The 25,701-nt window shown below is 40.3% G+C and overlaps 1 protein-coding gene across 9 annotated transcripts in view; it reads right to left on the minus strand.

The window, feature by feature from the left end:
- Positions 1-25,701, minus strand: part of DMD (dystrophin) — a 1,078,552-nt gene that overhangs the window by 47,465 nt on the left and 1,005,386 nt on the right. For all 9 annotated transcript variants that reach the window (XM_088521823.1, XM_088521851.1, XM_088521829.1 and 6 more), the window contains 4 exons: positions 16,489-16,563; positions 11,418-11,619; positions 7,967-8,052; positions 5,334-5,491 (listed from right to left, as the gene is read on the minus strand). In XM_088521823.1, the coding sequence (XP_088377949.1) occupies positions 5,334-5,491; positions 7,967-8,052; positions 11,418-11,619; positions 16,489-16,563 (521 nt within the window). The remainder of the gene's footprint in view (positions 1-5,333; positions 5,492-7,966; positions 8,053-11,417; positions 11,620-16,488; positions 16,564-25,701) is intronic.

Below are 25,701 nucleotides of genomic sequence, written 5' to 3' on the forward strand. Positions count from 1 at the left end.
TACGTGAAGATTAAAAGCCACATGCAAAAATGCTGGTCAGGGTCAGGCAGCGTAGGACAGACAAGACACTTCTCAGCTCTTCCCTGGGCTGCTCTTACAGTTTTTTTTTCATAATCTCTAAATCCAGTAAAGGCAACAGCTAAAGATTTTACATAAGGAAGGAAGTCTGAATTCATACAGAACATATCTGAAGCAACAAGAGCAAGCTGTAAAGAATATTAATGGTTCTTTTCTTGAACACATTTCTTTGGAACTCCCAGTTTTTATGGTAATAACAGTGAATCATAAAGTAAAATTCATAAAGCCATTTCCAGCTTACAAATAACAATTTGTTATTGGTGATAGGGGGGAATATTCAAATTCATTATATTCCACATATCTGTTTTTCAGCATTTATTTTCTAGAAGCAATAGGGAAATGGGGAAGCTGGGTGATGCCTGCATCTTTATGCAACAGTCAGGAGTTTTATTTTTCTGTTTTATTTTTTTTCTTCTTCACTTTTTTATCTAGTATTTTTTTTAATATTCTGTGCTGTATCAACTTTATCTATTCTTAAGAAATATGCTACAAAATGCAGTCATGATGTTACATGAACAGTGTAATATGCTTTTAGACCAAGTCTGACAATACAGTACAAATTTCTGTTAGCATTTCTGATGAGCTATGTTCTGTAGAGCTGCAGTGTAAGAAATGAACTGTATGTATTTAAAAGAAGAAAGCAGGACAGAGGCCCAGCCTGCCCACAGTCAGGCCAAACCCCACCTCACCTCGTCTTCCACTCCTGAATGGTCTCCCTAACAAACACATTTATATTCTCCCCACTGCTCACTGTCCAGAAGACAACAGGTTTTGCAGTTTCCAAGACAAGCGTTGTTTCATGGTCAGCAAAGCGAGGATTATTATAAAGGTAGCTTTGGATGATGCCAACCACTGGAGCCAATGCTTAAAAGATGGTTACTTTGATCCCTTGCATTACACTTGCACTGCACTGCTCCAGTCAAAGGTGTCAGTGTTCTGGCAGTGACTACTAAAATCGAGTGAACCCAGGACTGATTTATTGCACAGCACTGTATTGCCACCAGCTGAAAAACCCAGTCTCCCACCCCGCCACACCCTGAATTATTTCAAAGTAGCTCCAAGCAGCCAGTTCACTTGCAGAACTCTTCAAGGGGGCCTCCCAACACCAGCTACAGGGTCACCAGCTCCTGAGGTAAAACCAGAGAAGTGCTGCTTTCTGACACTTGCAGCTTGAGGAAGGATTTGTTACTTCTCCTTGGGCGAGTTCTCCTGTGTCAGAGCCAGGAGCAGAAGAAATGTCCCTTAAGTAGAAACAAGGGCTGGATCTTTCAGAAGCACCAAGAGACCAGGTGTCTCAACAATAACATGGTATTTGCACATTATTTTCATACAGATCTACCAAAAACAACCAAGGTCCTGCACCTGGGGAGAAATAACCCCAGACACCAGTACAGGCTGGGGACCGACCTTCTGGAGAGCAGCTCTGCAGAGAAAGACCTGGGTGTCATGGTGGACGACAAGTCGACCATGAGGCAGCAGTGTGCCCTCGTGGCCAAGAAGGCCAATGGGATCCTGGGGTGCATTAAGAAGAGCGTCTCCAGCAGGTCGAGGGAGGTGATCCTGCCCCTCTACTCAGTCTTGGTCACGCCACATCTGGAGTATTGCGTCCAGTTCTGGGCCCCACAAAACAAGACAGATGTGGAGCTGCTGGAGAGAGTCCAGTACAGGGCCACAAGGATGACCAGGGGCCTGGAACATCTGCCCTACGAGGAGAGGCTGAGGGAGCTGGGCCTGTTCAGCCTGGAGAAGAGAAGGCTGAGAGGGGATCTAATCAGTGTCTATAAGTACCTCAAGGGAGGCAGTGAGGAGGATGGTGCCGGCCTCTTTTCACTGGTGGCCACCGACAGAACTAGAGGTAATGGCCGCAAAGTGAAACACCAAAAGTTCCACAGGAACTCAGGGAAAACTTTCTTGACAGTGAGGGTGACAGAGCCCTGGAACAGGCTGCCCAGAGAGGTTGTGGAGTCTCCTTCTCTGGAGATCTTCAAAACCCGCTTGGACGCAGTTCTGTGCCACGTGCTCTAGGTGACCCTGTGTGTGCAGGGGGGTTGGACCAGATGATCTCTAGAGGTCCCTTCCAACCTTAACGATTCTGTGATTCTGTGATTCTATGATTCTACAGTCGGCAGGCTGTTCGTGAATCTAGTAGTGCCAGACTCGAGTTTATAGTTGATCACACTATTTGGGAACTCGGTTCATCCCTAGGAAGGCGATCGGACTGAAGCTCAGTCTATGAAAACTATATGAAAAAACTAGAAAACTATTCTATGAAAACTATAGTTTTTATATTAAAGTTCTCTATTATACTAAATAGGCGACTGTATAAGGGGATTATATTCCCTACCTGTCGAAAAAGCAAACCAACAAAACCCTCCAAACATCTCCCTCAAAACAACAGCCCAACCAAATAAAAATAGTGCCTTTATCAGCCAAAGTTAGTATCAGGTCCCAGTCCAGGATTTGCAGGAACAAAATTCCTCCTAAAAAAAGCTTACAGACCCTTATTTTGGATTTGTTTGTCTGAGTAAATAAACTGGATTTGGACACACATTTAAGTGGTTGGAAAAAATAAAGCTCTCTACTGTTCTCTTTCTCGTTCACTGATCAGTCCAAACCTAGAAATGATGACTGCACAACACAAAATTGAAATACTTTCCTCCATGAAAATGAAGTGAAACAAGGCATTAAATGTAGATATGGATTGCATATGGAAATAATGCATGCTAAACTCGACATTCTTCCTACGGTCACTAGCTCAAGGTCTTGCATGAGACACGTATAATCTCCAGCAAGAAATGACATTTTCCCCGCTGTGGGAAAGACCTTACAAGTTCCATAACACCCTTTTGCTCTCCACAGTGAATGTTAGCACCTTTCTCTGCACAGAGGGAACCCAGGTAAGTGTTAGTGGGGAAGGAAAGCGCCTCCTTCCCGCGAGCAGTGCTTGCTGCAGCCTCATGCACGCTAGGGAGCCGCGCAGGGCCGGGAGCAGCGGGCTGCTGCCGGAGCAAGCCTGCCCGCCCCCGCCACTCCCGAGGCCTCCTCCTTCCCACACACACCAGGAGAGATTTCCCGCTTTCTCCGGGAACAGCAAACACCCCGTGGTGCTGTTGTGCGCGGCTACCGCACCGCAGCACAGCTCCTTGCTGCTCCTGCACAAAGGAAGGCTTAACTTAGTTTGGACGTGATAATATGAACTGTAAATTCTCCCACTGTTTGTTTGCTTTGACACTGTGATTTCTGTGATTATTCTCACGACTGTCCTCATTCCCTTCTGGCAGCTTTTCCACCTCGCTTTCCTCCTTCCCCCTTCCAGAGGTCTCTCCTAAGCCAGGACCGTCTGCTCCATTCCTGCGCTCCCCCCTATTTTCCCTCCTCACCTGCGCCTCCCTAAGGAATTTTCCCTTGGCGCCTGGGTCAGAAAAAATCCTCCCAACTCTTCAAGTTAAACTGTGGCTTTCCCTGCAGGTTAAAAATAGAGGATAAAATTCCTCTTGCGGCAGGTAGAAGAGCACTACCTATTTTCTATTGCAGGGAAGTGAAGAAACCTCCAAGTTTTGCAGGATTCTGATTTATGAACATGCTAAAATTGTGCCTAGTTTTGCTCAGGCAGAATCCAGAAATGTTGGAAATTGGATGCAGTATAGCACTCAGATGGTAGGAATTTCTTTATCTGTAACAAGACAATTTTCCTTACTCACTGAAATCAAATAACCATTTATTCAAAGTTTTCTATTTTATAAAAGCTGCTTTTGTGCTTCACCTCTGTGATTTTTTTTTCTAATTTGAACACACAGAAGGCCTCATTTTTTTTCCCAAAACCTTTTTTTTTTTTTTTTTAGAATTCTAAGGTCATTAATCATCATTTTTCAATACAGCTTTGTAGGTGTTGTTGCTGTTCACTTGAGAAAAGAGAAGCAATGGGATCCTGAAACTCCTTAATCTGTAAGGAGGTCATTGGCACAAACCATCTTTCGACACATAAGCTCAGACTGTGAGTTGCTGTAGCACCGTTCAGCTCACCATGGGACTCTGTTAAAGGTCTCCTTTATGAGCCATGGCAGGGTCTAGCCTGACTATCAAAGTTACTGTGTGGTTTAGCAGCATTGTTCCCATAGGATATATAGCCCTATAGAGCGTTAGTTTGGAAATGGCATCATAGGGAGACCTGAATTATGAAAAGGTAAGACAAGAATGAAGGTAGCAGGAAAATAAGTCTTGTGGAATTAACCCAACAAATGAGTTAAAAAATACAGAAAAGCCTAATCACAACCTGATGTTTGTAGTCCTTTTAGAATTAGCTTCTCCTTAAACACTGTCATTGAAGATCACTTGCAAACATTAAAACACTGAAACATTGAAAACACTTGCTATGTTTTGCTTATCTCAGTACCTAAACTGCTACATGATGGAACCTGAGCAGGAGGCAAAAAAAGAGGGACATTTTGAAGACTGAGAAATAGGGGTAGTGGAGACCACCCACCCCTCTACTAATGCAGAGGGTGTGCTACGAGTTACCACAGACGATGCATTAGCTCCCCGCTCCAGCCACACACGGAGCAGCTCACTACCTCTTCACCTGCTGTTATCTTCTGCATTTTGCTCTTCATTAGGAGCAAGATGAATAATTCCCTTAATTCCTCCCCAAATGAAATAATTTATGAACTTGGAACAAGAGCTCAGACTTCACTGCACATTCCTCAACAGATGGGACAGAAATCCTTTCCGTGCTGTTTAAAGGAAAATGGCCTTACCCATTCAAACAGTGAAGCCGGTCGGGCGCTGCCACTCCTTGACAGCAACGCTAATGCCAACACTCCGGTTTTGTCTCTTGCTCCCAATCCTACTCTCCTGCGCACCTGACTTTCACTGGTATGCACATGCATAATATTTAGATTAACTGCTCCTGTTCATCTACATGGCAGCAAATAAACAGTGACCTGCTGCAGGTGGTAGAGAAGTAAAAGAGCTGGAATTGTCACCAGAAAAGACTTAACTGCTTGCAAGGTTTAGTTACAATATAGGCCTTGCTGGCAACTGTTTCCATCCCTGCCATATTTCCACTAAAGATGGGGCCTGCGAACAAACAGACTAATTCAAACACTTAATACACCAGGGAAAAAATCTGCTAAGTGACCCTCAGAACCCCAATTCTTCTTCTATATTTTCCATCCTCTTAGAAATGGCAAGGCTGAATTAAAATAAAACACAAAGCAGAAAGTCGAAGGGGGATGTGGCAGAGAGTGCAAACTTACAAACTGGAAGCAGCTTCGGACACTCGGCTCGATGTTGCTGCCGCCAAAGGAGGCCACCTCCCCCAGCTGCCGCGGGATCTGGATGGAGTCGTGCAGGAGCAGCCCCAGGCGCCGCTGGTCGCAGAGCCCCGTGGCACTGGCCACTTGCTTGAACAGATCTGGGGGAACAAAGAGGACAGGGGAGTGCTGAGGCGAGCGGCGCCTCTCCCCACGGGCCCTGGGGCACACGAGCAGAGCCGCCTCCACAGGGCGAGTGCCTCTCCTGCTGCTCACAGCGCACGGGCTGCTTTAATTTTAATTATGTCACGGGCTTGCAGCTGTGAAGAAAGACTGTTCTAATACAATGCCTTGGGCATGGCTGATGATGACAGTTACGAATCTGTAATAGGATTACCTGAACGGCAGGATCTTCGATCCACAGCAATATAAATGTTTTAAAAATATCGTTTAACAGTAAAATAATCTTGTACAACATGCACTACTTTTTTCAATTCTTCAGTATAAACACACAACTCAGAGAACCAATATCTTTCAAATGATGACTTGATCTGAATGATGAGAGTTGTCTAACTTTGATCTAACATAATCTTCTAATCCAACAATATTTCTAAAATGAAAGTAAAACATGACAATATGCAACCCGCCATCCACTTGGAATGCTAATAACATACTAAGTTTTCATTCATTCAGTGTTAATATCATTTAAATATCATTTTTGAAATGAAACATAATTTTAAATCATGTTCCATTACTGCTGCATTCTAGAAAAGAATCCTTACAGGACCAAATCACCATCCTTTCATAAGCTCAATTTAATTTGATGGGAATTAGTTATACTATATATACATTGAGGAGGTTTTAGAGTTTGTAATAATAAGGAAAATCAGGTTAGCATTAACTGAAATATTTCTTTGGTAATATTACAGGCAATATTGCCATTGACAATACATGACCTGAATAAATTCTGCTCACTTTTCAAAGAGCTAAAAAAAAAAAAAAAGTGTGCGTGCATGAGAGAGAGAAAGAGATTGTTAGAATAAAACAATATTTTTTTCTACTTTTTTATTTCTTCTAAATATTTCACCCTATACCCCGGATACAGCAGTGTCAGAGATAACTTCCTTAGCGCAGCTTTGACATCTGTTTTCTGTGCGCCTCTGGAAGGAACAGTGGAATGGGTAGAGAAAGGATTACTTTTAAATTACAGGAGTTTCACTCTTGTCAAGTATATGCTTATAATACATAATTTTGGGGAGAATCCCTCTGTTGCATCATGAAGAATTTTGCAGTGTCAGAACCAACTCCAACGGCTCTGTGGGACAGCTGAGAGGGGAGAGAATTTAAGGGATGGGATCGCATCAGATCCATGCTGCAATGGCAGCACTGCAAGAGCTGCAGGACTTTGGCGCAGCTGGTGGAGCCAGACCACAGTGTGGCAGAAAATCCCTTCCTCTACCACAGACTATTCAGCTTTTATATGTAAAAGGGAAATATACACTATGGTGCATACACACTACAAGACACTATAATATGGAACACATGTTTTTCATAGTAACTTCTGTAATCCTCAGGAAAGTATCGTTTTATGAATTACTTCAAGAATACCTATAGAGCTGGATTGGATAATTTTTCATGTTATTTTTTGCAAAATACTTTGTCCACAAAAAGCATCTGAAACATCAGAAGATCTAAACTGTGATATTCACAGTGATTTCTAAAATCTGATCCAATTATACACTCTTATGCACAGACTCTATTATTGGAATGGGTTGTTCTTCCTTAGCTTTTTTCCATTGTCAGTAGTAAGCTAACAAAATAATAACGATTGATGAAACACGGGAGATTTTGTTGTTGTTAAACACGTACAAGTGATACCATTTAATTTAACCACAAAGTCACTACTGGAAATTGCTTTTATTTGGTGATCTTTTCCAGATTCCAGCCTCACTTTGAACTCATTCATTCGTCAACTGAAATATATACTAACTTCAAGCAGAATCTTTTCAAATACTTCAGGATTCGGCCTGTTAAAATATGTAGAATATTATATAGATATATGCAGACACACAAATATATGAAGCTGAAGTTATGTGATTGAAATAAAGCTACACAAAAACCTAGTGTACATTAGTGTGCTAAAAACCTAGTATACTTTAATATTTATTTAAAAACAAGAACTCTGTTTAAACATTATAAGACTCTAACCCCATTGTAGAAATAATTTTTAAAAGATAATGTATTTTAAAATGATATAATGCAAGATATCCAGTAGATCAGCATGGTTTTGTTTTTGATTGACTCTTCATCTCATTGTTTGTACAGTTTCTACTCTGCTTTGTTCAGCAGAAGTGTTTTAATACCTTTCTATGAAAGATGTTAAATCTCAGCGTTTCCATTTGTCCACCTAAATATGTGGGTATGCACTTTTATCTATGTAGATGTCCTAAACCTCCTAAACCTACAGCAAACAAACAGTTTAAAAATACAGAATAGAAGAAATAACATGCTGTGAATCTCGACTTTCCAAGAGAATATCTCTGCACGCTATTTAAATGTTTATGTAGAAAATAGAAGAAATGAAAACAGAAAATAAACATAAATCAGAATCAAAAATCAAAAAGTACACTACTTACATCTGTACTTATCTTCCAGATGTGCTTTACACAGGGATACAACACCAGTTTTGAAAGATAAGACACGGATCCTTCCTGTTCGGCCCCTAATGAAAGAAGAAGAAGAAAAAAAAGCTAGTAATATAATATTTGTATGTCACAATTTGCTTGGTATAACAAAGTTTAACATAGAACTATAGCCTTATTAGTCTCACTAAAAACCATAGCACATATTGGCCTGTTATTATGTAAGTTATAAACCAAAGATAAAACGCAGTTGTGTTTTCAAAGATGTAGCTGAATTCTGCAATTGTTTCAACTCAACCAGAAACAATCATCTCATTCTTTTCTTACTCCTTTCCTGTCCTTTCTTATGACAGCGATGAGACTTAAGAATCTTTGCCCTATACTTACCTGAAAATGTCTACTCTCTTGAACTGTTGCTGAGCTAGTCACAGAGATGATGAGGGCTCTCATAAGACAGAAAGTTATTCCTTTTGCTAAAGACAATTTGACTGTAATTAGAAATGAGATGTGGGTGGTCATTTTTAGAAAGTCTTTGCTTACTGTCTGTCAACGTTACCCTGACTTGTATGAGATGGCAGTACAGAGCAAGGCACAAAAGAGCAGCCTGTGCAAGCAGATGTGCAGGTGAATGATTAAGCTTGACAAAAACCAAGGAGAACAGAGGCAGACTGTTGAATTTATTGTTGTTATTGTCACTGTGGTTTCTGATCTCCTCCTCATCGCAAAGTCATCCTCTCACAGTAGTTTAAAAGGCCTGATAGGTAACATCACATCCATTCACATATTTCCTCTGCTTAGTCTTCCTTTCAAAATTACTTTTCCTGTGTAACGTAGCCATGATATTACCATTCATTTATGATGTGACTGTGATGAGAGTCTCATTCTGGACAGTGTGGCCCACACTCTGGCAAATCTTCAGATCCTCTCTCAGCACTCAGGTTTGCTTCAATTTACTTGCATTGCTGACTTCTCCTAACACTTGTATTTCTGATAGCATTCCAAATTTATGCTGTCTACCGTAAATGAGATGTGTGCAGCACAGGAAGCTAATGTCTAACAAATGCCTTTTTACAGTTGAGCTTTATCTACCATTTTGAGCTCCATAGGAGACAAGATAAATCATGTATAGGCATACCACATTCATTCATTAGGCTGCATTATTAAATCAAAAAGTCTAAGAAAGCTAGGCTTCCTTTATAATCCTATGAAAGTGTCTTCAAAAGTTAACTGTATTCATTTGCTCACATTTGTAACCTCTGCAACTGCCTATGAACCTGGACACAGATGGAAACAGGTGGACGGAATTTAGAATTTGCCTCCTATTGGTAAAGAATCTTGTGTTTCTAACTGTGAATAAGCATTTGTTGCTTACCTGTGCTTTCCACCCTCTGCTCCTTATTCTTTTATCCTCACTCCTCTCCCTCAAACCTCTTCCAAATTAATTATCCTCTGTGCCCTGAGAAACTCCTGCTGATGAATACCAGGCTCATGCAAATTATACAGGAGACGACTGAAGAATGATTATGTTCCCTGTAAGGCATATTTAATTGGAAACTGCACGAATCAAGAGTTGTTCAGTTCACTATACTCTCCTCCCAAGTCAAACCAATAATTTAGCACACTACTGCAAACGAGCATGAGTGACTGATCAATTAAAACAACTCTGGAATGTGCTGGATTTGCACAGCGGTGCCCATAATTAGATCAGACATCGACTCTGAATTTGATTAATATCTTAACAAATGATAGTTTTCAATTATAAGAAAAGCAAAAATTCAGTGCTTTTAATTAAATGTCTCCAATACTACTATGCACTTAGGGTGATCTTTGTCCATTAAGTTTATAACAAAATCTAAACACATATAACTGTAAGGTGATCTCTTCTAATAGCAGAATTTAAACTTGATTTTCAGCAAAACAGACACAAGTTTCCCTCACGCACAAAGCACGTGTTTCATCAGATCCTGCAATATACAGTTCCCTAGCATAATGCCCAGGGAACTGCCTGGAGGCAGCCCGTGATAATGTCTAATGATGCATCTCTCAGCACTGAGCACCATAAAGCAAGCTAGACTGGGCACACAAAATCTGAGCTGGATGGCCTTGTGTAGGGGCAGCCTGTTACATGAGTTTTATTTACCTCTCTGCCACTGATGTAACTGCTGTGGAGTAATATCCCTGACATGTTTGTTGTTGTTGTTTTTCCACTAAGTGGGTATCTTCATTTATATCTTACTTATATTTGATGATAATTAAAACTCTGTGAAAGCCAAAGCAAATGAATGAAATACAACCAGGCTATAGCTCCTTTCCCTACTACCAGTACACTACTCAAAAATGACATTTCATCTGGGAAATCTGCTGTGCAAGATTCTGTAGCTGCTGCAAATGCTGCTAGAAGCAACTGTCCTATCAAGAGGGGGATCCTGCAGGAAGAGACTGTGTAAGAAATTGAGAGTTTGCTGTAGGTAATCACCCAAACTTCAGCAGCAGGATAAACAGTGGATGGAAAAAAACATATTACAGAACTTCAGTTCAAAATGTCAGTGCAAATACCCTTGTCCTTCTATTTCCATACATAAATTATTATTCTACTGTGGTAATGAGCATGTCTGGCTGAAGGGATCTGGTAAGGATCCTAAGCAAACGAATAAAGACTTCCACTCATCGACAATTTTATCTTTTTCACTAAAACTCACCAAATGAAACAACAGCTTACTCCAAAATGAACATGTAAGGTATGTGCAAGAAGCTGTCTGTGCATTATGAGCAATATCATAAACCCACTTAGTAGGAAAGTACATAAATTTTCTTATGCTAAATTTACTCCATTGTTTCTGTGTATACAGGAAACCTTTGAAAATTGAATTTTAGAGGAAAAATTTCTCAGGTCTACGGACTGCTAAGCTTTGTAAACATATTACAGATGAGTCTCCTTCAAATTTGAACAAGGATTATACAGCTATAGAAAGCTATAGAAAATGGATAGTTCTGAACAGGTTTAACAACCAGAAATACAGACACATGGACACTCTATTTATGCTGGTTTATATTGCTGCTCCTTGATAATTCTCTTATTTTCTTCAGATGAAGGTACATTATCACATAAACTCAAAAGTGCTGATGTAATGACAAGATGCAGTCCTGGGATTGCTCTGAATACAACACTGTATTTAAAAACTTGTGTTTTCCAGCTCTCTCCTTGCTTAGTGTAATAAATCTGGGTGTGTGTGTAAGTGCAACCAAGGGCTGAAATGATTCAGCCAAATGCAATCATTAAGCCATTTTTTTTATTATTATTAAATTTTCGCTTTCAACTACTGGCTTTTCAGCTCCAAGCCATTCATGCTGTAACAAAGACATGCAGCTCATTACCTTTTCCCCCTTCCCCTTGTGCTGTTGGGCAGTTTGTTCAGAGTATTATGTTTATAGCACCCATACATACGTGTCATAGACATTCAGCAGCCAGTTGAGGCACATGTCCACACAGAGAGGAACATTGACCAGGTTATTGTGCTCTTGTTCTAGTCGATCATAAATGGTGGTCAAGCAGTTAATGATCTGTAGAATATCCATTGGCTGGTCATTTTGTTTGAGGTTGTGCTGGTCCAAGGCATCACAGGCAGCAGACAGACTCAGGAGATCCACTGTTTAAATAAATAAATAAATAAATCACAAGAAAGAGTGCAGAGCCAGAGCAGTTATATTACCTGCACCTAAACACTAAATATAGTTAGAGCAAGCTGCTTGGCTTGCACACCTGGCCACCCCCATTACATGCACTCTAAAAGTCACTCGCAAGAATGGCTTCAAGGCTCCTAGGGGCACAGTGTTTGTTCAGCTGCAGTCTCAGGCAGCAATGTTTATAAATCAAAGGAATGCTTCATTTTCAGCTGTAAAGTACTCATCAGGCTACTAGGTTCTACGGAAATATTACTTAAGTTACTACATAAGTAAAAATTAAGTATTTCATGTTTTATACGCCTACAGATAGGCTCATATTTGACCACTGCAGTCATGGTACATGCCCTACGCATAGCACATGCCATCAACTCTTATGAGAAGTGCCATTCATTTCTACCAGAAGTCAAGTAATCTTAACTGAGCCAAATTCCACAAGGAATATGCAAACAAATCTCAACCGAACTGGGATTAACCTCTCTGTTGCTCTTTCTCTGCTGAGAACAGCATAGAGAAGATTTGAGGAATGTTGAATGATCTATGATTTATTTTTAAATTCAGAGAGCATTCACATTTAGGAATAACTCTGTAGCATTATGGCAAGTCAAATTTAAAACTTTTTAGTTGATATACAACAGAGTTTTCTGTCATAGGTATTTAAAATGTTGATTTTCATCCTAAAACAAGTCAGAAATATTTTGAAAGCTGGATGTCCATGGCAAAACAGAACTTCCCTTAACCAACTCTGTAGTTATTCTTACTCTGTGCATAGAAACCCTACTACCACCAGAGAACTTTGCTCGGCTGTTCCCAACAGCAGTACCACACTTTAAAAGAGACCAAATCAGAGAGTTATAAGACGTTGGTTTATAAAGTAAAACTGGAATAAAAAGAAAACAGAAAAATAAGACTATCTGTACAGCTCTTCCTGCTGCCGCATGTAAACCCTGCAGAGTTGGCTCCACAGAATTTCCAGGAGGTGAGTGATGGGGAGACGGAATGCCCACATGCTGTTGGAATAACTTTGGAATAAAAATGTGCTTTATTGGATTCTGGCAAGCAACATCTCTTGGTAATGTCACCGATATCAGCAGAGGCTAAATGCAGAACCAACCCAGGGAGTTTTCAGAAGCGTGACCAGCAAAAGGGCACATTTGCCAAATCCATACTCCAGTTCCCTAGAATTAAATTGCCCCTTTGTGTCCTAACAGAGAATAAAGAACACTTCGGGAGCGCACTCAGCTGCAGGATAATAGCGCATGGCACTTTGCTGGGATTTCACAAGCTCCAAAAGAATTTTAGGAATACAAATTTCATTGAAAATCATTAGGGACTTCTGCCAACAAATCCCTTAAGCACTTCTGAAAAATCTCATCCTATGTGCCCAAAAATCCCACTGCAAGAGCAAAAAAGGAAATCCTGGAGTGCTATCCCTATTATTATATCATGAAATTTAACTTAGTATGTGTTGTTTAGTGGAGGGTTTTAACAGAATTTTACATTTCCTCATCAGCATATGGATAGATATTTTAAAAGCTTATTTATGAATATTATTTAATTTACTATTACATCTAACATGAGCATGCTTATCAATGTCATTGCAAAGTGCCACAGAACAACACTCCTCTTCTAATACCAATTTATTAGCCACATCCAGAAAGCAGCAGTGCCTTCCCAACACCTTTTAACTCAGAGCTTTAGGTTGAGCTCTCAGCCCCTGTGAGAGGATGACTCAATGGCAATTAAATAGATCCCTCTGGCATCTGGATGGCAGCTTAATTACACACCCAACTAGAGCTAAACATGGGTCATTCCACCCTGAGAGCTTTTCACACAACTTAGCAGCATCTTCTGAAAAGCCTTTAACCCTGCTCTTCATCAGCCTGCTGTCCTATCTTGAAATTACTGATACATATTCATCTATCACACGATGCCACCAAGTTCTGCTTTAGGGAACTTCTGTTCAGGGCAAGGAGAGGGGCTTCGGACTTCACCAAATTCAGTTCCTCCTGAATCTTCACCATAAAGGTAAAAGGAACTGGGGTCCCCTCCCAGCACCAGGAATAGTATTATTTATTTCCTAGAAACACATAGAGAGCTTCCATGAATGACTACCTCTTGAAAAAGATACCCAGTCAGCTATATATTAAGGAATTGTAAATACAGAGCACCAGGGATTTGTAAAGCTGTAATTAAAATAACCTATACCACTCTATCCTCTGTACTTTCTGTAGGTTCTTTGTCACACTTGTGCTCATTTTCTGTTGAAAATTCTGAAACTGACTTCAAAATTTTTTAAGTAGGAACTTCTATGCTATTTTGAAATACAAGTCGTTTATGTAAATATTTCTATGGCCTCTAAGGGAAGAAAAAAACTGTTAGAACTGTTAGAATCTCAATCAACCTATGTCTAGAATACAGAAAAACTATAAAATATGAGCCTGAGTCACTATTCAATTGAAGGACAAAAGTGACAATTATCAGGCAAGAGAAAATACGCTCTGGAGATCATATACTTAGGCAAAACTGAACATATGGCTGGTGATAAAAAGTGTTAATGGCGCTCCCAGAACATAAGCTCATCTCTTCCAAAACTTGATGCTGTCGGCCGATACAATAAAAACTATTTAATGTTGTCTGTATAAAATAACAAAAAATCCACTAGAGAAATTGTTGAATATTTTCTTTTGCTGCATTTCCAGGAAATGTTTGTGAATATGTCACATTTCACTTGTATCATAGTGTTCAGATGTGGTTTGCACCTAGGATTAGATCTTTTAAAGGCAGCAAAACAAGAAAGTCAACACACTTTGATGTGATTATCAAAGGACACCATACATTTAAACAATGGTGCAGCAGTTACTCCTGGCATGCCTATAATAAGTTGGACGGTTGGGATGATAGAGCAACACACTGGATTTTCCTAAAGTAAGACAGCATACACACTTATTTGTTAAGAACTAGTATTTTCTTTATTTTTTATTATGTTTAATTTCCTAATGTTTTCATGTTCATCATGTTAATCTATGAAGTTAAAATATTTATGACTTTTTTAACGTAATTAAAATGAGTTCACAAATGGCACTGAAATTACGGAATACACAAATACAGTGATGGTGCCTCTCAGTGAGAATTCTTTGTAAGCCTGTTAACCAAATTCCTTAAATACTTTGCCTTAGATACAAGTATGAGGAATGTGCTAAAGTACTCGGTGTGAGCGCCATTGCATGTTTCTGAAAACATACGTTCTCAGAAAATCCACCTAAGTGTAATCCTGAATGCCAGTGAAAAGACAGTAGATTTCAGGGGATAATTACCACTCTACATTGCATAGCCCAAGAAAATTGCAGAATTATGCAGCAAGGATAAAATTATGAATCAGGGATAAAATGGGATGCAAAGCATTTTAGGGTCCACACCTCTGGTCAGAAAAGCTCATCAGTTACACCTGTGCCCTGCCAGCTAGACAAACCTATCATTTAAAAATTTTAGTTCATTATTTCGGTGCTGCACTACTTATGAAGACTTGTGCACTGCTTACTATTCCAATTTCTCTTTGCTCCCTTTCCACAACGGGTGTGGAGAGGTGGTTGTGTCATGAAAATAGGTTTATTTCTGATCATCGGCTATCAAAATTCACTCTTTATCATTACATGAATGTTGACATATAGACAAAATTATGTAGATTTGAAAATGCTGTGTGCAGGAATTTCCAATTCTTGCTGAAATCCTTCACTGTGTTACAATAATTTTCACTTACAGTTTACTTTTTTTATAACTGTGGGATTGCCAGAGATTAAGTCTGTTCATTAGTGGAATTCATCCATCCCTATAAGCCCACGAGCAAACATGCTTAAAAATACTGAGGTTTGATACAGTTCCAGAAAGCATGTGAGCACAAATCTCAGCTTGAAATAAAAGAGCAGTTTAGGCATTTGCAAATGTCTCAGAATCTTTACTCTGCAATTAAACTCCAAATAGTGACTGCTAAAATATTTTAATTACCATCCAAATGGTACCACCTAATGAACTGTTTGCTTTCCGTAACTAACTGGCTGACCAAGAAACGATGAGCAAATAATTTAGCTATCAAGTTTCAATAAGCTAAAGAGCAAATATAACTAAAGTGACAGGTAGAACATCATAACTGTTGTGAGAATTAAAATGTTAGAACATTTAGATCCCTAAGGTATGACTGGCAAGAGAATTTTTGAACATAATATGTTCAAAATGTTTACGAAGATGATGAAGGGACTGGAGCATTTGTTGTATGAGGAAAGACCAAGCGAACTTGACCTGTTCAGCCTGGAGGAGAGAAGACTGAGAGGAGATTTGATCAACATGTTCAAGTATCTGAGGGGTGAGTGTATGGAGGACGGGGCCAGGCTTTTCTCTGTGGTGGCTGTGACAGCATGAGGGGTAACATAACTGTTTATTAACCATTTAAAATCTGAAACTATTATTTAATCAGAATGCACACTCATCTTAATAGAGCCCGTTTGCTGCTGAGCTATAAAACTGTGGCTGACACAGGACACAGCTTTAGTAAAGAGCATAGTGAAAATATCTGGTTAAAGACTGTAAAGACAGGAAATATGCAGGGAATGTTAACTTTGTTTCTGATCCGTTGGCTCCATTTTCTATCTGAAAATAGATCTGGCATTGCCTAACGTCTTTATTTTGTAAGGAATGTGCAAAATGATGGGAGCAGATGAAAGGTGTCATTCACCAGGTAAACATTCTGGGGTATTTTTCTGCTTCTGGAAGTTGGAAATAATCTCATATTTGGTAATGAAGTACTCATTACACTCTATGATACACAGGCACATACTTACAGCAGAGGGCTTTCTGCAGCCTTCGGAGCTTCATGGCAGTTCTGTAAGCCGAAAATCTGACATTGTTCAGGTCAGCTAAAAGGTGAAAATATTGACATTGAAATTAGCTTTACATCTTAAAAATAACCAGACTCAAGAATAGGCTGAACTAAACTGACCTATAACATTCTAATCATTGGCTCAAAAACAGAGAAAAAAAATATGTTAGACACTATGAGAAAATGCACTCGAACCTTAACAGTCATTCAAAAGAAAGGCAGCCACTTTAACAGAGGTAAGAATCTGAAACATCTCCCTCTTTTGGCCCATGTATCAGGTCAGGTTGCTTGCTAGGCAGTAGGAAAAAAAAAAAAAAAAGCCCTACATGAGAAAAAAAGATGTAGGCAACTATAAACTACTAGCAAAAATCTAAAAAACAAAAAACAAAACTGTTCTACTTTTTACTTAGATTGATAGAGACCATGATCTGAGAGCCAAAATATTCCTGGCAAAAAGTCAGTTTACTCAGCTCGGTAAGTTTTCAGGCGCACCTTTGAAATCGCATAGAGCTGATAAGGTAGGGGAGCATGGAGAGGAATTCAAGCTGACAAGAAATAAAGGATATAATCAGATTTTTATTATAACATTCTCATGTGGCTGTCAAAGATCTGCAAAACTTCCCACTAAACAGAAAAAAATGTTTAACCACTGGTTCCAAAATCAGGAACCATTATAGAAAAAAACAGGGCACAGATCAAAACAACCCAATCAGAGCAGTTGCAGATAGAACTGAAATATTTGTGAGGCTAAGTAGGAGCTATGTAAACATCATTCAATATTCAATTACGAACTATGTAAACCATTATTGAATAATGTTATCTTGGGTGCAGGAAGCAAACACTACACCAAAAATGAAAAGAAAGATTAGATTTTGGTCAAAATGTGTTTTGGACCAAATATGTGCAGAAAAAATTGTTTGTATCTCTGTTCCATGTGGCTCTGAGGAAGCCCCGTTGCTCAAACACTGGCTCTGGCTTTGCTAAGAGCAGACTTGGGCAGACCCAATTACATCAAGAATGAAGATAAATTTACTGCAAGTGAAGTCAAAGCTACTACGGCTAAACTCCTGCCAGTGGCTCCGCTACCTCCTTTCCAGCTGGATTCAGCCTCTCTGCCCTACAATTCCGATAAGCCACCACCCGTGTTGCCCAGAGCTGAACTCCGGAAGCCCATGGGAGCACCTAACTTTGGCAACAGGCCTGTGTGTGCGTGAACACACCAGCAAACTGACCACCTACTGCTGCAAGGCTGCAGCTTTGTTCAAGAGACATGAACCATCACTGTTGCTGCTTCGAGAGCATGCGAACTGGTGCTGTTCCCAAATGAAGTAGCTGACACTTCGCAGAAACATAACTGGGCCTGGGGGATTTGAGCCGCGTCAGAGGGTGCTCCTGAGCGCTGCCGCGAGCCCCAGCCCTGCTGTTTAAAAGCCTCCTGGACAAGGTCCTGGGCTACCTGCTCCAGGTGACCCGCTTTGAGCAGGATTTGGAGCAGATGATCTCCAGAGGTGCCTGCTATGTCATGTCCAAGTGATTCCTGGGCACAGATACTCACAGGATGTGCTAGGGACCGTCCCAAGAGACAGTCTCTTGTACTACAGAAATGGTTTGTTCCGAGCCGGCTGGCTTCAATGTCCAGCAAAATCTGTGGATATGTTTAATTCACTAACACTGATGAAACCTATGGGACCGAGGGGGTTAGCAGTGGGAAAGAGCTTTGAAAATATCAACTACTAGGGAAATACAGGAAGAACATCAAAAAATGATACTAGCTCAGAACAAAGGTCTGCTTAGTGTCTAGGAGCAGAGAAAGAATACTATGAAAATACTATGAAAAATAAGGCAAATAGAACAATTCCTTGCTGGCATATGCACTGAGTTTCTTTAAGGTTGTTTGTAATATAACATTGGGTATCCTAGTATCATTTACAATGTTGCCCAAGTTTGAGTAGCAGAGGGAATACAGGTTCAGCTCAACAAATATATTTAATTAAGCTCTTCTGAATGAATAGCCTGAGGTTCGATAATTCGATGGTCTTGTGCATCTAAATAAAAACTGAGAATGGTCTCTAAAACACCATGTCTTACAAAAGAAGTGGAAATAATTCAGTTTTTTAGGCAATTTCATTTTCTTTTCACAGTTCCATATACCTTGCTAATAAGCAGGGCTGTTGCTGCCAGTCCCCCCCGTGCCCCCCTCACAGTAACACTGACAGGTCTAGAAACGCTAATGGGGTGTGGAATAAACTGTGTGATTTCAATAAAGTCACTTAATCTGTCTTGAAGGCAAATTAATAAAGCAGCCCCTGGCCAATGCACTGTGACTTCATTTTCATTTGGTACCCTTGCTGTAACCCTGCACTTGTATTCTGGAAGAGAAAAAATATTTTTAACAATGTATTTGTTAAAGAAGTAAGACTCAGCAAAATTAACTGCACTGGAGATTTATATAGACTAGATTATGGATAGCATGGATAAAAATGAATAAGCATCCCCTAAAATGCCTTTCAGTATTCTGAAAAAGCTTTGCTATTTCAATTTTACATGTTAAGAAATATTAAGAAAGATGTACACATATTTCACTCCTTGATCAGGGCAGAAAGTGAATTCATGAAGGCACTTAATCTTAACTGTGCTACAGTTTATTTTACCACACATTCAATACACACTGAATTTCTTACCACACTTAACGACATGGCTTGTTGATCACCTGCAGCAAGACTGTGCAGACACCCCTTAGCAGCAACGTCCAGCTCTGGTTTTCCTGCCCTCATCTCCCAGGCGGAGATGCAGCAGCAGTGCCAGCTGCTGGCTCCAAGTGCTGAGGTCCAACACGGGCACCAGTGCCCGTTCTGCTGGAGCCAGCTGCTCCCTCTCTGCGCTTGCTCTGCCATCACCTCCATGCTCCTAACGCAGTGTTAACTGGTGTTAACCAGGCAAGACGGTCACTTTCTACATTGCTGCCATTCCACGCAACATATTTACTTCGGGTTTTAGACTCAGCACTTTTGCCTTCTAATTTTCTTCTTTTCTTCTGTAATTCAGGATTCCTTTAGCCTTTTTCCTCCCCTCACTCTCCAGTTTGTGCTTGTCCCTTTCATCTACTCACTACCTATCTTCTTCATTTCTACTGTGTATCAAAATGGCACATTCTGGTTATTTTAAATTCAAAAGTCTCTCCAACTAATAAAAGATTTTATGGCTCTCAAAAGATTACTGTGTTAGTATTTTACAAGCAGAAGATAGGAATTCAAATTCTGAGCTGAGCTGCAAAGAAGCGAAGTTGTTCCTTGGAGAGGGCACAGTAACAAATCCTCACAAAACAAGGGCAGCTACAACCACCAGTTAGGAGAGACCAGCACCAAAGGATTTCCATAACTAACTCCCCATTTCTACCTTATCCTGCCAGGGTTGGTTAGACATGTAGCTTGGAATTCCCTTGTCTCAGTAATTCCACCTCATCCCAAATCTTTAATATTTTAGCTTTTTTTTTTCCTACTCCTTTGCAACTCCTCGTGTTGCTGGTGTTCATGCTAAACTACTGGTAGAAGCAATAGGTTATTCTGCAGCGGAAAACGGGATGCCCTTCTGTTCTAATGGGGCTCAAAATATCTCTCTTGCTGGCACATGACTTCCCCTAAAAGAGCTCTGCCTAAAACAGAAAAGAGAAAAGATCAGGCTGGGTAACTCAGCTAGGTAAGCTGGTAGCATCAGGAGTGGTATCACCACTAAGAGCAACAGGGGAAATTGGCTGGAAGACAAACGTTACTGCTGGGAACACTGCTGGGAGGAAGGAAAGACCTTCCCAGAGCCTGTAAGAACTCAAGCAGTTCTTCCATTCCTGTAGTTTTGCCTTCTGGGTCCTGAGGGCAAAATCTGATGCTTTCTTCACTTCCAAAGAGCCCACTAAATAGTCAGGACCCACTAGGTGCTACCTGCAGAGCTTCTATAATCTCTGAGCAGGCAGGAAAGCTATGTATATATACACAGCATGCTCTTCTCCAGCCTTTCCCTCCCCCTCCCAAGAGGAATGCGCAGTCTCATCACTTGAAGGAGGTGATTAAAAGCCTGGGAAGCCCTTGAGGTATGAGACTTCTGCACACGATTTTAATGATATCCCACCCCATCCCTATTCCTCATTGCTCAGAAGTAACATTCAAACATAGATCAAAAAAATGTAAATGCTCGAGAGCACAAATTGCTTAGGTTCTCAACCATAGAGTGGAAAAGGTTACCTGGCCCCTGGAGAGGAGCACACTGAGGAAGAGAACGTACTGGAATACCTGTTATTAATATTTACATGCTGGAATAGGAAGAAATCATGGCTCTCTATTTCCTCAGCCAAGAATGAGCCCTCTGTTCAAGGGGACTCTTCTAGGGAAGCACCTCTAGGATTATGGTACAGAAGCACCGTAGGATAGACAGGGCAGATGGCTACGACTCGTCCCTACACAGCAGCAGATCCATGGAGCAGTTCCTGCTGCAGCAGGCACAGCAGTGAGATCTCTCCGTGATCTTTGCAGGTCCTTCAGATACGTCCTTTGCATCAGCCAGTCAAATGTCTTTATGAAAGGAATTCAGGGCACTAAGTCATAAAAAACTCCCCGAAACTAAGAAACATCCTTTTGGCTGCTTCTTGTTATAAACAGCGCTAGTGCCTCCATTTGCTTCATGGCAACTAAAGCAGAAGGGAGAAGTTTATCTAGAAAACGGATTTCTTCCATGTCCATCAGCCACCTGCAAACTAGTCAGCAAGGATGAGTGCCCTTGTTACACATACAACTTGAATGAAAGGAACTCCAAACTGTTAATAGGATAAATTAAAACCAGAACTATTACTGAAAGACAAGCAGACGACTGAACCATAACCTCTTCGGCACAATTCTGCATGCGTGAGAAGGGTCCCAAAACCCCGGGGTTGCCCTCTTCCTCAAGGGGACTGAGAGCGCACCAGCAATGCACTTTTCAGTGTGACATTTCCAGGGTATTTTAGAATCAGCACTAAATACACTGAGCAGATCCTCCCGACAGTGAACGAGAAGGTAAAAACCACCCTTATTTCAAAAGTGTTCAACAATTCACATCAAATATCCAGTGTATCACACTGACTACTGACACAACATTAACAAAGAAGATGTTGGAATTATTTTAAAAAAATGCTACATTTCGTTTTTCAGACTTTATGTGTGAATATGAAGTTGACGTTTTAATATTTAAAACAGATCTTCAAGTTCTTGTACCTTCATTGAACAAGGTGGAAAGCACCAAAAAAAAGAAAAAAAAAGGCAATTAAAAAGCAATTAAAGCATTAAAAGCAATAAAAATTTGAAAGGAAGGCAGTAAACTGCTAGGAAGAACATACTCAAAACCAGACTTAGAGTCCAGCATGGAGGAACATTTTTTATTCCGAGGTAGCACTCATCTACGATCTGGACAAGGGAGTGCGTAAGGTGTTATCACTTAACTGCTTTGCGCGGTCATTCTTGGAAAGACTAATCACCCTACAGTTGCTCCAGCTGCAGGGAGCACTGACTGACTGGGATGTTTCATTTCATAATGCATTGCCCTCTAACCATGACTAACCCGATCGAGTGCTTTAACTCTCCGGGATGGGACAGACTATCTCCTGCCAAAGGTTGTTCAAATAATTTTGCACGTGCATTGTAACTAGAAGGCACCTCTGAGAGTCCTTTTAACCTGGAAATCACTCTGGTTTTTAGTTTAAAGGGAACTTCTTGTTTATATTCTTGAAAATATTATTGTAATTATTTTCTTAGTGAATGAGGACAGAACAATCATTTTCTCACTGTCTGGCTACCATTAAACTCAAAAGAACAGTTCAAATGCTTCAGACACTAACTGTATCTCAACAGTAAAACAGGACCCCACCTTACTTCTTTCAAAGAAAAACTGGATCTCATCATGTCAAATCATCTTATCAAATCCTCACCTTTTTTTTATTTATTTTTATTTGCAAGGAAAAAAATGTGAGGCTACAGTGACGCACTTCTAAACCTGAAAGTCTTACTGAACTCTACCTTGTGATAAGCTCAAGTTGCTCTTCATAAATATATTGCCTGCAGTGGATAAACGAATCTGGGAATAACATGTTAGTGTTGTCTCTGACAACACCTCTCTAGCACAGCTTTAAACACTGTCTGCTGTACAGTCCTGAACAGACCATAATTTCATCACTAGCCACCAACTCTTCATATTTCATCAGACATTTACAGACATTCTGTCTTTTCAAGAAGTCTCTTCTCACATAGACTTAATATAGCTGAGATTCCCTGACCAGCTGATGAGGATCCTACATTTCTTCCTGTTGCACACAACCTTTACATAAATCTTCTAATGACGCCCTAGAGTGGCACACATGGCCTCTTTAAGAACTGTAATTTAAAAATGCAGATGAGACAAATGCACAAAGGAAAAAAAATTAATCAAGTAACACTGCTTAATATCAGCTAAGTCTTAGCCATTGACTGTTTTATTGTAACAATAATTAATGCTATCAATCATCTGCATTGCTTTGAGAATAAACAATGCTAAACACTGTTGTTATATATACAGACACTTAGCGACTGTATATACAAAAAGGCTCCCAACGCAGGGATACCCTCATGCTGCACAAGGACTGCCCCATGAGTAACACAGCTGATAGAGGAAGATGCACAGGGCACCAAACCGTGACTGAGCCTATCTAGACCAAGAAGTAGACAAGCAGCACGGCACTTGCCAGCACGCTATCTCATCATTTGGCATGGCTTTTGGGAACTTAGTTTCAGCACACGGCAGCTTTGCCTCAGACTGCAAGCTCAGGAGTGCCAGAGCAGGTGGGATACAGGCCTGTGCTTTTTTCTCCAGGCTGGGTTTGGATGTGACTGGGTACCAGCGTTCCCGTGTACACTCACTCAGATGCAGCCTTAATGAAATACCATAAAAAACCCAAACTGCAAACAAGCAGACTTCAAAAATATTCCTGAATGGTGCCCATTTGCAAACCAAATGTGTAATACTCTTGAGTCAAACTTTCCTCTGCATTTATGCATTCCATAACAGAACATTACTTTGCTCTTTCTGTAATTTTCTCTTTCACTGCTAATATACCTATGTTACAGATCTGTGGGGACGCGAGGCTAAATGCTGCTAATTGGCAGACCATAAGGAAATTCAGCTTTCTCTGACACAGTAAACCTGCACTGACTGCTAGGAGTACATCTATACAGGAGGCAATCCTGTTCTGGTAGAGAGACAGCATGCACCAGGTCTGACTGCTACCCAAAGTTGCTAGAATCCCCCAGATTTGACTAGAATAGAATGAAAATCAATACACAGATTTTAATTTGTCCAAATATAACATTAAAGGATAAGCAATATTCTTCTAAAGTCTATACACACCATCTCCCTGGATTTCTGTAAAAATCCAATGTTGGATGTGTGAGATAGGCATCTCATTACTGAAAACATGGGAGTCAGTAGGACAGGAACAGGAACAACAATGCTACAACGTGTCACAGTACACAATGCTATAGTTTGGAAACAAAAATATATATTTTCTTATGGCAGAGAGAGGCAGTTCACCCTCTTCAGGAACCATTTTGTAAGGATAAATTAAACTGCAAAGGCCAAAAAAAAAAATAATAATGCTCATTTATCTTGGTCACTCAGTCAGAGGTAAAACCTCCCCTTACTGCACCGAGGAGCCATCCACGAGACCAACATGGTGGACGCTGCTCAAAGCACAGCGGAGGTGCAGAAGGACCTAGCAGCCACCGTTCATCTCACATGAACCAGTTTAGACACTCATTTCATATATTCTGCAGGAAAAGTGCTCTGCTCTCCTTCCTGCCCCATATTAAATGGGAAACTAGCACCAGCTACTGCTTTCTTTGAGGGCAGGTGTTTTTATCCTTTTGCCTTACCTTGGAGAGGGACACAGATACACATGTCAACGTTTCTGACTGCATCCTGCTTCTGGAATTACTGTTTACAGTGACATTACTGCATCCTGAGGAAACACATACTATCATTACCTGGGAAGCTTGGTGGAGGGAGGCACCAGTCAGCACTAACACTGTGACACAACAGCCCAAGTTTTGCTGGGCCATCGTTTCAAAGGTTAGATTAATTTTCAGCTAAAGACGAAATGTTATCATTCTGAGCAAAGCTGTCTGCAATTAAACGATCACACTGACAGTCAAGCTGAAAAAAAATAAGCAGTTCCAGACTTATTTCTACTCCTCTTTTGTCTCTTTGCCGACCCAAAAGTCCTTGATTTCTCCAGTACACAGTGAAATATCACATTTTTTTATTTCTGTGTTGCCCTGGGATTATCATGGAAGGTGAGGAAAAATAATTTGCAAGGTACTGTTTAAAGAAATGGGAACAAAGAAAGCAGATCTGCTGCAAGGGAACTGCTTTTGGAAAGAAAAGTAGCTGGAGCAGCTCTTGACACTTCAAAGACGCAGGGAAGTCAGAAGAAAGGGGGAGTGGTTCACAACGGTGCAAATCCCAACTGGAAGAGGTTTGCCCGAATCAGCCTCCGAATCTCAGCTCCCCACATCATTTACTTTTACTACGTTTCCCATTTCAGCATTTACCTTTTTTTTTACTGTGTTCTTAATTTACATAACTAGTCAATCAACATCAACATCTAGCAGATAAATTAAACAATGTAGCTGGGGTCTTTACTCCAACTGCTTACTGCCACTCTGACTTGATTATGGAATGCCAATCATGTCATTTTATTATCATTTAATGTTGACAGCTTCTCACGTAACTTTATGTAATCTTAACTCTAAATGAAGAGTGGAGAAATGCCTGACTTGGTCAGGAACAGATTGAAGCTTTAACCGAAGCTTACAAAATTGGTCTGCTGTTTAAATAATAAAAAGCAGTCTGGAGCAAAAGCTTTAAACAACTTAAAAGCAAAAGCTTCTCTTCTAAGATCAACCGTCTAAAATTTTATGCTATACCTATTAAATTTCAAATCCAATATTTTACAGGTTTTATTATTATCTTTACAAATGGCCATATTTCAGCAAATAACCTCAAAGAGACTTTAAAAACACTCCTCCATGGGTAGCCTGTTTTCTAATTTCTTCCCAAGGGTTCTTTCTGTGATGCCATTACTACTGGAGGCAGAGCGCAGGACTCCTCTGACCAACAATCT

The sequence above is a fragment of the Tinamus guttatus genome, unplaced genomic scaffold (assembly GCF_059628265.1).
Source record: "Tinamus guttatus ecotype Peru unplaced genomic scaffold, ASM5962826v1 Tinamus_guttatus_pri_ptg000008l, whole genome shotgun sequence".
NCBI classification, from domain to species: Eukaryota; Metazoa; Chordata; class Aves; order Tinamiformes; family Tinamidae; genus Tinamus; species Tinamus guttatus.